Consider the following 12,821-nt stretch of genomic DNA (forward strand, 5'->3'; position numbering starts at 1 on the left):
TTCATTCATTCTGTCTATGTGCTGGATCAGAGTACTTGGAGATAACACAAGCCCAAGGTCAGGGAGGAAGAGACACATGCAGACCTACTTCCAATTTACATGAGAGATGAATGGGAAGAGGGGCAGGAAGGGTGGAAGTCGGGGGGCTTGAGACAGGGACTGTGATCTCCTTAGGGCGTGCGTGCATGCAGGGGTGTGTGTGTGTGTGTGTGTGTGTTTTGTATTTGTTTGTATTTTAATGTGTGTGTGTGTGAGTGTGTGTGTGTGTGTGTGTGTGTGTGTGTGTGCGCACATACGCAAGAGGTCTGTGATCTCCTGGCCTTTGTGATGGAGATGGGCCCGGCCGGTCTGACCCGATAATGACGCGACGCTCTAATAGCATTCATCCTTTCTGCCGCAAAACTGCTCAAGCGGAAAAGAGAGAGAGAGAGAGAGAGAGAGCGATAGAGGAGGGAAGGAGGGAGGGGGGACAAGTGTGAGGGATGGAGGAGAGAAGGAAGAAGGGAGAGCAGAAGAAAAGAGGAGGAGGAGGAGGTTAGCTAAGCTATGTTTAAGAAATGACATGGGACACAAATCATTTGTAATCTCGGAATCAGGGCAGAGGGAGGGGACGCCAGATGAGTGTTTGCAGGTGTGTGTGTGTTGTGTGTGTTTGTGTGTGTATGTGTGTGAGAGAGAGAGAGAATAGTATGATGCATGTGTGTGTGTGCGTGCAGCATTAGCAATAAATGCTCTCTCTCTCTTTATCGGTGTATATTTGCTGTGGGCACTGGAGCATGGAAGGCTTTCAGAACACTGGCCTATAGGGGACGGGACCCCATGTCCAACACACACACACAGACGGTTACTTATCATACAGGGTCATTACAGGCCTCTAACTATAGCCCCGGTAATCTGGTTTATATCAGCTCCCATATTCACAGACAATACACAGCACCCCATATCAATAGAGTGCATGGGAATGATGGCAGGAAAGAGGGAGAATAGGAGACAAATGGTCTATTAAACCACTGTTATATTGAATCCGTGATGTTGAATTTATTCAAATGACAGCCTTTTTAAACATAATTTGTCTTTATTCCTAGAACAAGACGGGTCCTCTTGTGAAGCAGATGGAAGAGGACAATGGCAGGTCTCCTGCCTTCTGCTACAACTGCTCCAGGAAAGGACACTTTGGACACGTGAGTCGCTCACTTAGGTTTTTATTGAACATCCTGCAATGGTAAATGTGTATTTTCCATTCTGTGAGTAGAATTAATCAAAGTTTCTTTAGCAGAGGATAAATCACTGTTGAAAAAATTCAGTTCTAAGCATTATTTATATTTAGTTGCTCTTACTTTCTAAATGAGATGAAAATAAATCTTTTGTCCTCATCCTCTTGTTACTAATGGTACTGTCCACAATTTTATCACATCACTGAAATGTATTTGTCGTCTTTATATGTGATATTTGTGTATTTGTGCATTCATGTGTGTTCACCTCAGACATGCGCACGACAGAGGATGTTCAACGGGTCGTTTGCCTCCGTCCCTTTCATCAACCACTACGACTCGGCGGAGGACATCAACCGCAGACAGCACAGGCTCAAGATGAGGGTTAAAGGTAAATCCCTTTTCACTCACACTAGAGTTCTAACTTCTCTTTAAGCTGTGGCTCAAGGTAAAATGAATCTATAACTCTGCTGACATCTCTGACCTGCTGCAGTTTAAACATGGATCTGTTACCTCCTCAATATCAAGAATGATCTCCACATACTTACCCTTACTTCTCTACAATAAGTAAAATCATTAATTCATGTCCGTGATGATGTGGCTACGTCCTTGCATGTTGAGAAAAAATATAAAATAAGTCATTAAATCCTCTGTGCTTTTGTATTTCCCCCAGAATTAAAGAAAAACGGTTGTTTATTCAACACCTGTCAGACCCCTGTCACACCAGGACCGCCAAAGAAGAGACAGAAATTCAGCCACCAAAACAACCACCAGCAAACCCCTCACAGCCACAAGCCCAGTGGCAGCCACATCTTTTTTAGTGACAATGACTTGAGGGACACAGCACCGAAAACAAATAAGTTCAACAAGATCAAACCCCAGCAAGGCACTGGCAATGGGAAACCGTGGAAACCCAAGAGACCCGTGCCCACGTCAAGAGACCCGCTCCCGTCAAAGAAGCACCTTTTTGATGAAGCAGATGACTTTCCCAGAGGAGGAGGCCAGAGAGAGAACACGGAGAAGAAGAGCAAGAGGAAAAAGATGAAGAAAACAAACGATGCCCCCAACAAGGGACACAGAGACAGCAGACCTGACCGTCTCTGTCGGACTGTAACTGGTGCGAAGAAGGGGTCCGGCTCAAAGCAGGAGGTCAGAGAGAGCAGCAGGAAGAGGAGAAATCGTGCCCGAAGCTTCGCCCACAAACAAAAAGGCGATGATTCATCGATGTATCCAACCGATGAGAACCTGTTTATCATCAAACAGAGACGGAAACGCAAAAGTTAGCATCAGTATGAGGGGGGTGTGGGTGTCAAGGGGCTGTCAGGGCTGTGATCCATATGATCAGTGGTGATAATGTGTTATCACATGACTCAGATCTCACTGCTCCAGTCACCAGTTCGGCTTATGGTGCACAATCGGACAGGTCACAACAGGAAAAGCACAGATGTAAATGATCAAATTATTCTTGACAGCATATTGGCTTCACTGATTTACTGGGACATTTGATTCGGTTGGAGACATTGTTAAAGGATATTTTCCCAATTACAATGTGTATTACAAAGATATAAACACTGGCCATTAAAATATCAAAAATTCTTTCTGTATATTTTATGTAAGAGATAAATTCATGGCCTCAATCTGTGGAGGAACTTCATCTAAGTAATATGAAGCATCAGAGTTTGGCAACTTGAAAGTTAATCTTTTTTGTCCCCAGATTCAAGTCTGACTTGAACACTGGGGAGAATATCTTAACTTTAACTCTTTACTTATCTTTATTCTAATATCCGTGCTTTCCTGCTATGACCAGGCATCTTTGTGTTCCTCCGTTTGACTCTGTAGTCCGAGCGGCCTTTCCATTGTTTCCCCCTGTGGTCAATGTGAGAATTACAGCGCCTATTTAAACTGAGGCATGGCTTCATGACCTTTTTAAGAAGTGTTCCAATCACTGTTTGACATTTTGGCTCCAGCACCAGGAGTTCATACAGTTAAACAGTAATTCTGTTCAATAACAACATTGCTAATAGACATAAAGAGAGAATTAGTAATTTAGTTGCAGCACCCTAATTCAATGGATAATTTAATAGATAATGGTTAGAAAAGAGTTGTAGCCATTATCATATTCTTTCAATTTGTTCACAGGAATTTCTGCTCATTGTGAATTTGAATAAAAACAGATGGCTCATTGAAGTACAGTATTGTGTTTTGCCTCTGCTCTGATCATCATTTTAAAGTTGTTGCAGCCAAAGGATGGGGATTTCTTTGAAAACTAATTTTGGATTACAATCCTTTCTTCATTTAGAAACAACAGGGTGTCATTTTTCAACAACATCCATTAATTAGTGAATTATCAGAAAATAGGAAGAAACTATACATATTTTTAAAGCTGCTTATTTGTGTCTCTTCACCAGTTATTGTGGGATCACTGACATGCAGCCCTGATGGTTGTAACTTTTATACGCCCACTATGTAAATTCAGTTATTTATCTTATTTTTGCGATGTTATAACATGATAACACACAATGAAAGAGTGGAAGATGAGATAACATGAACACTGGTTAACAAACATCTCTGTGGAAAAATAAAACTGGAATCTGCTTCATCTGACTACTTCTGTGATACAGGAAGAGAAAGTTTTTCATTTCAGACTTTTATTTACTGTACAACTTTTAATCTTTCAATGAGAAATTCACGTTTCATTCTCCGTTGTATAATTTTTATAAATTATACGTTATAATCATTTGATTCCAGTCACTTAATTTCTGCCTTTTCTGATAGATAATTGTATTATCATAAGCTAATGGGATTTTTTGTCATCTCTGGAGTGTGTCATTAGTTTGTATTCCTAACTAGAACTGATGATGAAGAAGAGATGATCCTACAACTGAGTCATCCTGTTGATTATAAATAACCTCATTATCAATATAAAAATATCCATGCCATCAGAATTAAAAGTGTTATTAGAAGCTTTCAAATTAATGTCATGAAACTCCCCAAATTCAGTTATTTATTCACTTTTCAGGAGCACTGATGCCAGAAATTAGAGTCTCACTGATGGTTTTTGTTCTTGTTTTGGTTCATAGTGTTTCCTTATTGCTTGTTTATCTGTGGAAATAAACAAACACAAGTCACAAATGATTATAAATTCAGATTGCTACATCTACATAGTTTGCTTCCATTATCCCCACTTACAGTTTTATCACTTTTTATTCGAATTATTTCCCCAATGCTTTGAACGTAGAATATGTAATTGACCAGTGTTATATTATAATGTATTAACTGATTATTAATATTAATTAACTTTATAATGTACAGATTTGATAATGTCTCTTTTCGCTGGCCATTGAAATAGTTTACAAGCTGTAATTTTTGACTTTACCACATGTTTTACATACATTTTTACATAGAAGGGATAATCTCCATATTGTCACCCCCACATTCATTTATTTCAATAAATTAAATCAAATACAATTAAATAGAAATTCTAAGTTGATGTTAACAAGTGTGCAGGCAACTGTACTTGTAGTTCGTTCAAACTATGACATTTCATCATAATATTAAAATTACTTAAAACAAAGTTATGTGTACAAATTAATACAAAACATATTCTGTGGAGGAGTTGAATAATTCAATTGCATACAATTAAAAAGCATATTAAAACTACTTCAAACACCGTGTTGACATTTAAGTACAGACTGACTAGATACAATTTCCACTATTTAAAGATATCATTTTACTTCACCTTTGTATCCCTGGCACAATTTTATTAATCTTTACTTACACCATATGCAGTCAATGCTCTATATATTTGTCCACTCGATGGAATCATAGATTATGAATAAAGTTATTTAGTCAACAGTCTATGGTAGGAAATGTCCCTGAAGTGGGCATTTCTCAGTATTTACCACAAATGCGGCGGTCCCTGAAGGCATCAGATGAGAAACTCGTGACGCTTCACGTCGCTCCGCCTCCACCCGCACCTGTCACACGGCCCAAGACCCGCCTCTGCCTACTGATTGGTATTTCACCCTTCCCTAACCAATCCCCGTGCCGCACCCCCTTATTGACAAATCAGAGTCAAGGGGTGGTTCCCGAGGGGCGGTGACAAATTGCCACTGCTTGACAGCGTGTTCCGGTGTTCCTCGGTGCAAAGATTTCCGGGGTGAGTTAATGTTGTGATCTCTGGTTTCTGGACTCGGTTAGAGTAGAACAATGGAAAACGGCTCGACCACAACCGGGGACGCGGATCTGGACCAGGCGATCGGTCTGTGGCTGCAGTATGACAAGGTAAGCTAAGTGCTAACAGCTAGCTCTGTGCTGGGACATTGAAATTGTGTATTTCATCATCTACTATTGGTTAATGAGACTTTCTAACGTATACAGAGATTTGAAGTTTGTTTGTTAAGTTTTAGAAATGTTAGTTTGTATCCAGGCAAGTTAGCAATACAACATATAGAGAAATATGCACTTTTAATAATTAATTTAAATGGAAGCAAGGGCTCACTGCAAGGGTTCACTGCATTATTCTTATAATAGCAATACAATAATAAGAATAATTTTCCCGAATCACAAACATTTTTATAGGAGCTTTAGGGGAAAATAGCTGAAAATAACAGACCTGTAGAATAAAACCGGACCATTCAACACAGAGTCATTCGTGACCATAAAAGAGACACAGGACTCGTCCACTCAGTCCACACATCCACTCAGTCCACACATCGTTTGAACCACACTGCTTCTTCACTAAAGTTTTTACTTTTATATTCCAAATGCACCACAGCTGATTTAAAAGATTCTTTATATCTGCTTCTATTGTGCTTCGATGAAAACGTGTATCAGAGATGAAAGGAATCAATCACAGTGTATCTTCTTCCCCAGAACCCCAAAACAGTGTCTATGGTGCAGGAGCTGGTGAAGGACGGAGCAGTGGAGGCTCTGAGGAAGGGTTTCTCCTCCAGGATGGAGTTTGGTACGGCCGGCCTGAGAGCAGCCATGGGCCCTGGCATCTCATGTATGAATGACCTCACTATCATCCAGACCACACAGGTCGGTTAATGGAGAAACTTCTTTGGCCTCCACACATTATAATTCAAGTCACATGCAAAGTCACATTATTGATTGTAGTCTCATGGTTGCGGAGCTGCGTTCGCTCACATGCCACCAATCACTGCCCCCCCCCCCCCCCCCCCCCCCCCCGGCTTCCTGTCACTGCTGGTAAATGTCCACTGCACGTCAGCACGTTCTGTCTTGTGTTCTCTCCTGAAAGGGCTTCTGTCACTACCTGGAGGAGAGTCTTGGGAACCTAAAGGAGCGAGGGGTTGTGATTGGTTACGATGCCCGGGCCCACCCTCCCAGCGGGGGCAACAGCAAGCGCTTTGCCAGCCTGGCTGCGGCGGTCTTCATCAGTCGAGGGGTTCCTGTGCACCTCTTCTCTGACATCGTCCCGACGCCTTTTGTGGTAACCAAAGTTTATTTCTTCATATTTTTTCTGCTTTTTTTCTATCCACCACAGAATTGGATGAAATGAACACCTTAAAACAGAAGTATCACATTTACATTTTAAACATTCTGTGGTATGTACATACAAGAAACCATATCCTGGTGACCGATCAGTCACTCTGGTGTCATGTTTGTTAGTGGAGCGAGTGACAGAGGGACAGAAGCTGCAGGGCAAACTCCATTCAAAAAGCCTCCTTCCCCTGTGTGTGCTGTTCTAAACGTTGCATAATGTGTATATGATTCACTAGATTACACTCAGTTGAAGACCTGTGGCGGTAAAGTAACACTGTTTTGTGTCTGTGCCGGGATGGGGCAACAGGGCAAAAGATATTATCAAGAAGATCAGTTGATATTGATAATTCTCACAATAAAAATCTAATAATTATTATTCATCTTAAGTTTAAGGACTCTATGGGAAGAGAATGACAAACATTATCTATATTCTCACTGCAGCCCAGAGATTGAGTCCTGATCCCAGGTTACTTTCAAGTGATATAAAATTTGCAGCAGTTTTCCTTAGAGTAACTAATTCAGAATGATTCACAGGCCACCAGCCATATGAAGAAGTATATCTGGGGCCTTTCAGAATTTCTATTGTGTCCTTGTAGGGACAGTGAGCCTTTTCGTTTTGTTCTTTAATCCGTCAACATCAGTTTAATCAATTTTTCATGTCCCCATGTATGTCTTTATTTATATATATATATACAGTAGTAATTATGTTCCTCTCCTCCCTGCAGCCTTTCACAGTTTCCCACCTGGGTCTGTGTGCTGGTATCATGGTGACTGCTTCTCACAACCCCAAACAGGACAACGGCTACAAGGTAAAACTTCTCTTACTTTTCTTTTCCTACTAATGCCTCTGGCAGGGATTCAAATTCAAAATTTGCTGATGGGCCTACATGTGTCATTGGGCTTCCTTCTGTTTTGTATCTGCCGCCACATCTGTGTTTTGCTGCTCTGTCTCAGGTTTACTGGGAGAACGGTGCCCAGATTGTGTCTCCTCATGACAAAGGAATCTCTAAAGCCATAGAGGAGAACCTGGAGCCTTGGCCCGAGTCCTGGAAGGCAGAGGAGGCCTTGAAGAGCCCTCTGCTGAAAGACCCCTACCACGATGTCCACACGCAATATTTCAAAGCCATCCAGAAACACTGTCATCACAGGTGCTCGCAGATAACTCCACCTGAGTGAAGACAAGAGCGTGCTGTACAATTAGATAATCTGATTCTAGTCATCATCTGTCACTTTCGGCCAATTTGAAGGTTGACATGTCGTAGGAGAAAGAACCGGCATGTTTCTAACTGAGCTTGTCTTCGCAGGGACATAAACAAGAGTTCGGAGGTGAAAATAGTGCACACATCTGTGCACGGCGTTGGCCACACGTTTGTCCAGTCAGCTTTCAAGGCATTTGACCTCCGCCCTCCGTACGCTGTAGAGGAACAGAAAGATCCGGACCCCGAGTTCCCCACAGTCAAATATCCCAATCCTGAGGAGGGGAAGGGAGTCCTGGTACGTTCTGACCTTCACATGTTGACGCCATCACTCATCACATGCAGTCAAATACACTGAACAGTAGATGGTGTGTCTCGGTTGAAGGTGTAATGTGTGTTTGTGCGTTTTGCAGACACTGTCGTTCGCTCTGGCCGAGAGGGAGGGGGCCACCGTGGTTCTTGCGAATGATCCTGATGCTGATCGTCTGGCCATTGCTGAGAAGCAGGAGAGGTGTGTGTTTGTGTCTCGGTGATATTGCATTGATTGTATTATGCTCACAAATGAATGAATGGTTGAATGTAGGGCTGTAAGGATGTAAGGGCTGTAAAGGTTAGAACCAGGGCTGTAGGCAAGGTAGAGAGAGAAATTGAATTACACCTTATAAAACACCATTTGTTTTTTATACCAGCTACCAAAAATCCTTTAATTATTTTAACAGCATCGTTATCTAAAATCCAGTTTAAAAGTCGTCTCCTCACTCAACAATATCCAGTAATTCAAGAGAACAAAATACTAAATTCCCTCTTTTTATTGACATTGGATTTTCCCCAAGGAAAAAACCCGATCGTGTGTAATTTTCTGAGGAATTGTACATTCTGAACTCCTTCTCAGATGGATTCAAAAAAAGAATTCATGCATTTCTGGAATTATGGACATGACCTGCAGTGGAGAATGAGTTTGTATCAACCTGTGTCTCTCCCTGTTTATTCCCTGTCAGCGGACAGTGGCGAGTGTTCAGCGGTAATGAGTTGGGAGCGTTGCTCGGCTGGTGGATGTTCCGCTGCTGGAAACAGCAAAACTCTGACGCCGATGCTGTTAAAAACCTCTACATGCTGTCGAGCACCGTCTCATCCAAGATACTGCGCGCCATCGCTCTCAAGGAAGGCTTCCACTTCGAGGTAACGCAATCCAACTCAGCACTGCAGTTTCACGCACATGTGAATCTTGAGACCAGCAAACCACATCTAAACAGGATGTAAATAATGCAGCTGAACGTAGGCGTCACCTTTGTAATCATTTCAAGTTAACTGTCACTAACTTGTTTGGACAGGAAACACTAACCGGATTCAAGTGGATGGGGAACAGAGCCAGAGACCTGTTGGACAAGGGGAAGAGTGTCGTCTTTGCTTTTGAAGAGGCCATAGGTAGAAACACACACACACACACACACACACGCACACACATTAATGTCCAGTGCCATAATTACAGAGATACAGCCGTTTTTATAGATTCTCTGTGGCATCACATTAAAAAGGGGTTGTGCAGATAATGATCTCCACGATGTCACAAGTTCAATTTAATTTGATCTGACTGAAGGTATTCACGTGAAGTATATTTGTAAATTTGGAATCAGTTGATGGCCAACTACAGTTTACCATATTGTTCAGAAGTGATCCGAGGTACATTTTGGCCTCAGTCACAAAACCAAGGAGATGATCTCCTGCACTTTCAGGTCAAACAGAAGCATTACCTTCTATAGAAGCTTTACAGTAGGATTCACGGATCCTCCTGACGATGCCAGTATACCCACTATGACTTATAGCAAAGAAGTTTCTCCAGTTTGGGCTCCAGTTGGTGACCACGAAAACGCAGCAGTCTTCAAATTCTGTCTTTTGTAGTTTACTCCAGCAGACTGAAGCTTATAGCAGACATCATACACCTCAATGTATATCTATGAGTTACTTACTAATATCAGTTCAAGAATGACAACATCAGATCCTTGGTCCTCAGTGACACAGGATGAACTGGGTTAAAGGTCGTTTGGGGATAACAGGACAGACGTAAAACATCACATAGTTGAGGGCATTCCCATGTAACATGATTATGATGCTGTAATTGGAATCACTTGCTGGGGCGCTCACTATTAGTAAAGTGACTGCAGCAGCAGGATATAAACGCACAATGGGGATGAACTGAAAGCCTGTCTGTGTGTGTGTCTGTTTGTGTGTTGCAGGGTATATGTGTAGCCCCTGTGTATTGGACAAGGATGGAGTCAGTGCTGCCGCCATAGCAGGAGAGATGATTTCCTATCTGGCCACAAAGAACGTCGGCCTTTCTCAACAGCTCACTAATGTTTATGAACAGTAAGAGACACACACACACATACGCACACTGTACTCATCCGACATTGATTTCTATAACCACAACATTAAAACCAGGGGCACCTTCAAACGTTTTGTTCCTTTTTGCTTTGGTGTTAAACGCATGTTTGCTTGAAACTGTGAGCAATTGTGTGTAAAAGGCTTGGAGGTAGTTTTCTCTCGTTTTGTGGATCTGTCGGAGATGTTACCCAAACAGCAGCGACGTGTTTATAAACCCTTTCATATTAAAACGGCAGTGCACAGTGCATTTCCTACAAATACAGCAGCAGCAAGATGTTAGAAGACGCGTTTGTAAGTTTTATAATGAAGTTATCTAATATAGTAAACTCAAATGGATTAAATCCTAACTCTAAGCCCAGTTATCGCTTCAATACTGATCGCTGTAGATTAAAAATGCAAACGTTCAACACACTTGACTCTCTCCACATGTCATTGTCAGGTATGGCTACCACATCAGTAAGAACTCCTACTTCATCTGCCACGACCAGGATGTGATTCGCTCCTTGTTCGAGCGCCTGCGCAAGTACCCTGGCCAGAAAGACTCGTATCCCAGCGAATGCGGTCGCTTCTCCATCTCTGCCGTGAGAGACCTGACCACCGGCTACGACAGCAACCAACCTGATAAGAAGGCTGTAAGAGCACAATCCTGTCTATCTACTGTCACATTCACTCATTTGACAGATGCTTTTTATCCAGAGGATTGTGACGTACTCTGAGACTACATGGAGAAATTAAATAAATACAATATTCAGAAACTCACATTTTCCAACTTGAATTTATAAACTTTGATGTTCAGATGACAGTTATTGCTGCAGCAGTGGCAAACATATATATTCAGAAGTCAGATTATGAAAGCCAACTCTGAAATTGTGTTTTCACATTAGCTGGTACTCCAAATAACAGTTTGTCCTTCTGTTCATGTGTCACTCGCTCCTCTCGTCTCTCAGGTTCTTCCCACCTCCAGCTCGAGTCAGATGATCACCTTCTCCTTCTCTAACGGGGGCGTGGCCACCCTGAGGACCAGCGGCACTGAGCCAAAGATCAAATATTACACTGAGCTCTGTGCTGCTCCTGGTAACAGGTAGGTCCCCGTGGAGACCAGCTCAACAACAGACATACATGTAATGTCTGTAAGGCTGAATATATTGATTCTCTCTGTATTATAAAAATCACAATTTCATTAAACGTAAGTGGCCACCCACATTATGTGTATTGGTTTGTTTTACCAACAATCCAAGAGACAAGATATTAAATTTACAATGATATCAAACAGCAAGGTCTCACATTGTAAAGGACGGACTAATCAATTTCATGATCACTCACAAACCAATAATAGGACTCCCTTGTTATTTCAACAGTGACCTCATGATATAGTTTTATAATGTCTCTCTCACTCTGTGTCTCAAACAGTGACGTGACGCACCTGAAGAAGGAGCTGGACGACTTGGTTGATGCCATCGTTGAAAACTTCTTCGAGCCAAAGAAAAATAAGTTGCAGCCTAAACCAGAGTAGCACTGGTTAGATGTACAAACACAACGGGACTAGTTGTGGCTTATATCTGACCAGCATTTCACACAATGTCTTATCTGCTCCAGAAGGGATTCTTGGTTAAATATAGGTTGTATTTAGCTCTAAAACCACATCGATGACCATTCTACCACATAGTTTGTTTTTGCTAGTTGAACTTAATAGAGATCTGAATATTCCTGATGAATTCCTTAATTTGGATAATCTGTGTTCAATGACCCAAGATTGAGTTTGTTTAGCCATCAACCTGTATTGAATGTGTAGTTATGTGTCAAGTGTCAGGTTTTCATCTCAGCCACATGATGCAGATTTTACAGTTTATCACGGTGCTTAAATCAGAAATGTTCGTTTTACAGCCGCAATCATTCCTACTTCCTGACTGCGTGTTGGATACACAGATTTCTGTATATTCACGTGTATTCAACATGATGCATTCCACACTTTGCTTCAGCATCAAGTACAAGGCTGCTAACAAGAACAGCGACAGATGAGTGAAGGGTGAAAGTGTGATGTTGTGACCACGATGTTGTAAACACTTTGAATGTGTGATATCAAATTTAACAGTAGAATATAACACAGAGTGTGACAGAAGAATATTAATATAAAGTTCAGTGTTTAAGATTTAGGTGAAAGGGATCGATTGGCAGAAATTAAATATATAATAATCCTGGTCACGTTCTCACTAGTGTGTTTCATCTAAATTGTATGAGTTGTTGTTTTCTTTACCCTAGAATGCAGTTTTGTGCAAGTTCACACCTCTCATGAACTAGTTCAAAGTTCAGTTCATACACGTGAACATGAATAGTTCACGTTCATAGTTCACCATTTAAATTCTGAAGTAGTTCAGATCATTTCATAGTTTAAAGGTGGAAACTGAGAATGAAAGACTTAACTTGTTAAAGAAAACCTTATCCATCACTACCCCTTGCCTTTACTGTCGGAATGTTTATCAGACAGTGTGTAAAAATCCCTCAGATAATAATAAGGTGCATCGGA

General features: G+C 41.5%; 2 protein-coding genes across 3 annotated transcripts in view; both read left to right on the top strand.

Annotated features, from left to right (window-relative positions):
* zcchc7 (zinc finger, CCHC domain containing 7) overlaps positions 1–4,357 on the top strand; it is a 46,804-nt gene extending 42,447 nt beyond the window's left edge. For both annotated transcript variants that reach the window (XM_062388636.1, XM_062388637.1), the window contains exons 8-10: positions 1,086–1,181; positions 1,485–1,602; positions 1,885–4,357. In XM_062388636.1, the coding sequence (XP_062244620.1) occupies positions 1,086–1,181; positions 1,485–1,602; positions 1,885–2,495 (825 nt within the window). In that variant the 3' untranslated portion in view covers positions 2,496–4,357. The remainder of the gene's footprint in view (positions 1–1,085; positions 1,182–1,484; positions 1,603–1,884) is intronic.
* A 980-nt stretch (positions 4,358–5,337) lies between these two features.
* pgm2 (phosphoglucomutase 2) lies at positions 5,338–12,497 on the top strand. The gene is made up of 13 exons (XM_062388058.1): positions 5,338–5,495; positions 6,087–6,254; positions 6,475–6,666; positions 7,445–7,528; positions 7,674–7,867; positions 8,024–8,213; positions 8,329–8,426; positions 8,914–9,094; positions 9,247–9,340; positions 10,150–10,279; positions 10,737–10,929; positions 11,245–11,378; positions 11,708–12,497. The coding sequence occupies exons 1-13, from the start codon at positions 5,421–5,423 to the stop codon at positions 11,808–11,810; spliced, it is 1,836 nt and encodes a 611-aa protein (XP_062244042.1). The 5' UTR covers positions 5,338–5,420; the 3' UTR covers positions 11,811–12,497.
* The last annotated feature ends 324 nt before the right edge of the window (positions 12,498–12,821 follow it).

This window comes from Platichthys flesus, chromosome 5 (assembly GCF_949316205.1).
Source record: "Platichthys flesus chromosome 5, fPlaFle2.1, whole genome shotgun sequence".
NCBI lineage: Eukaryota > Metazoa > Chordata > Actinopteri > Pleuronectiformes > Pleuronectidae > Platichthys > Platichthys flesus.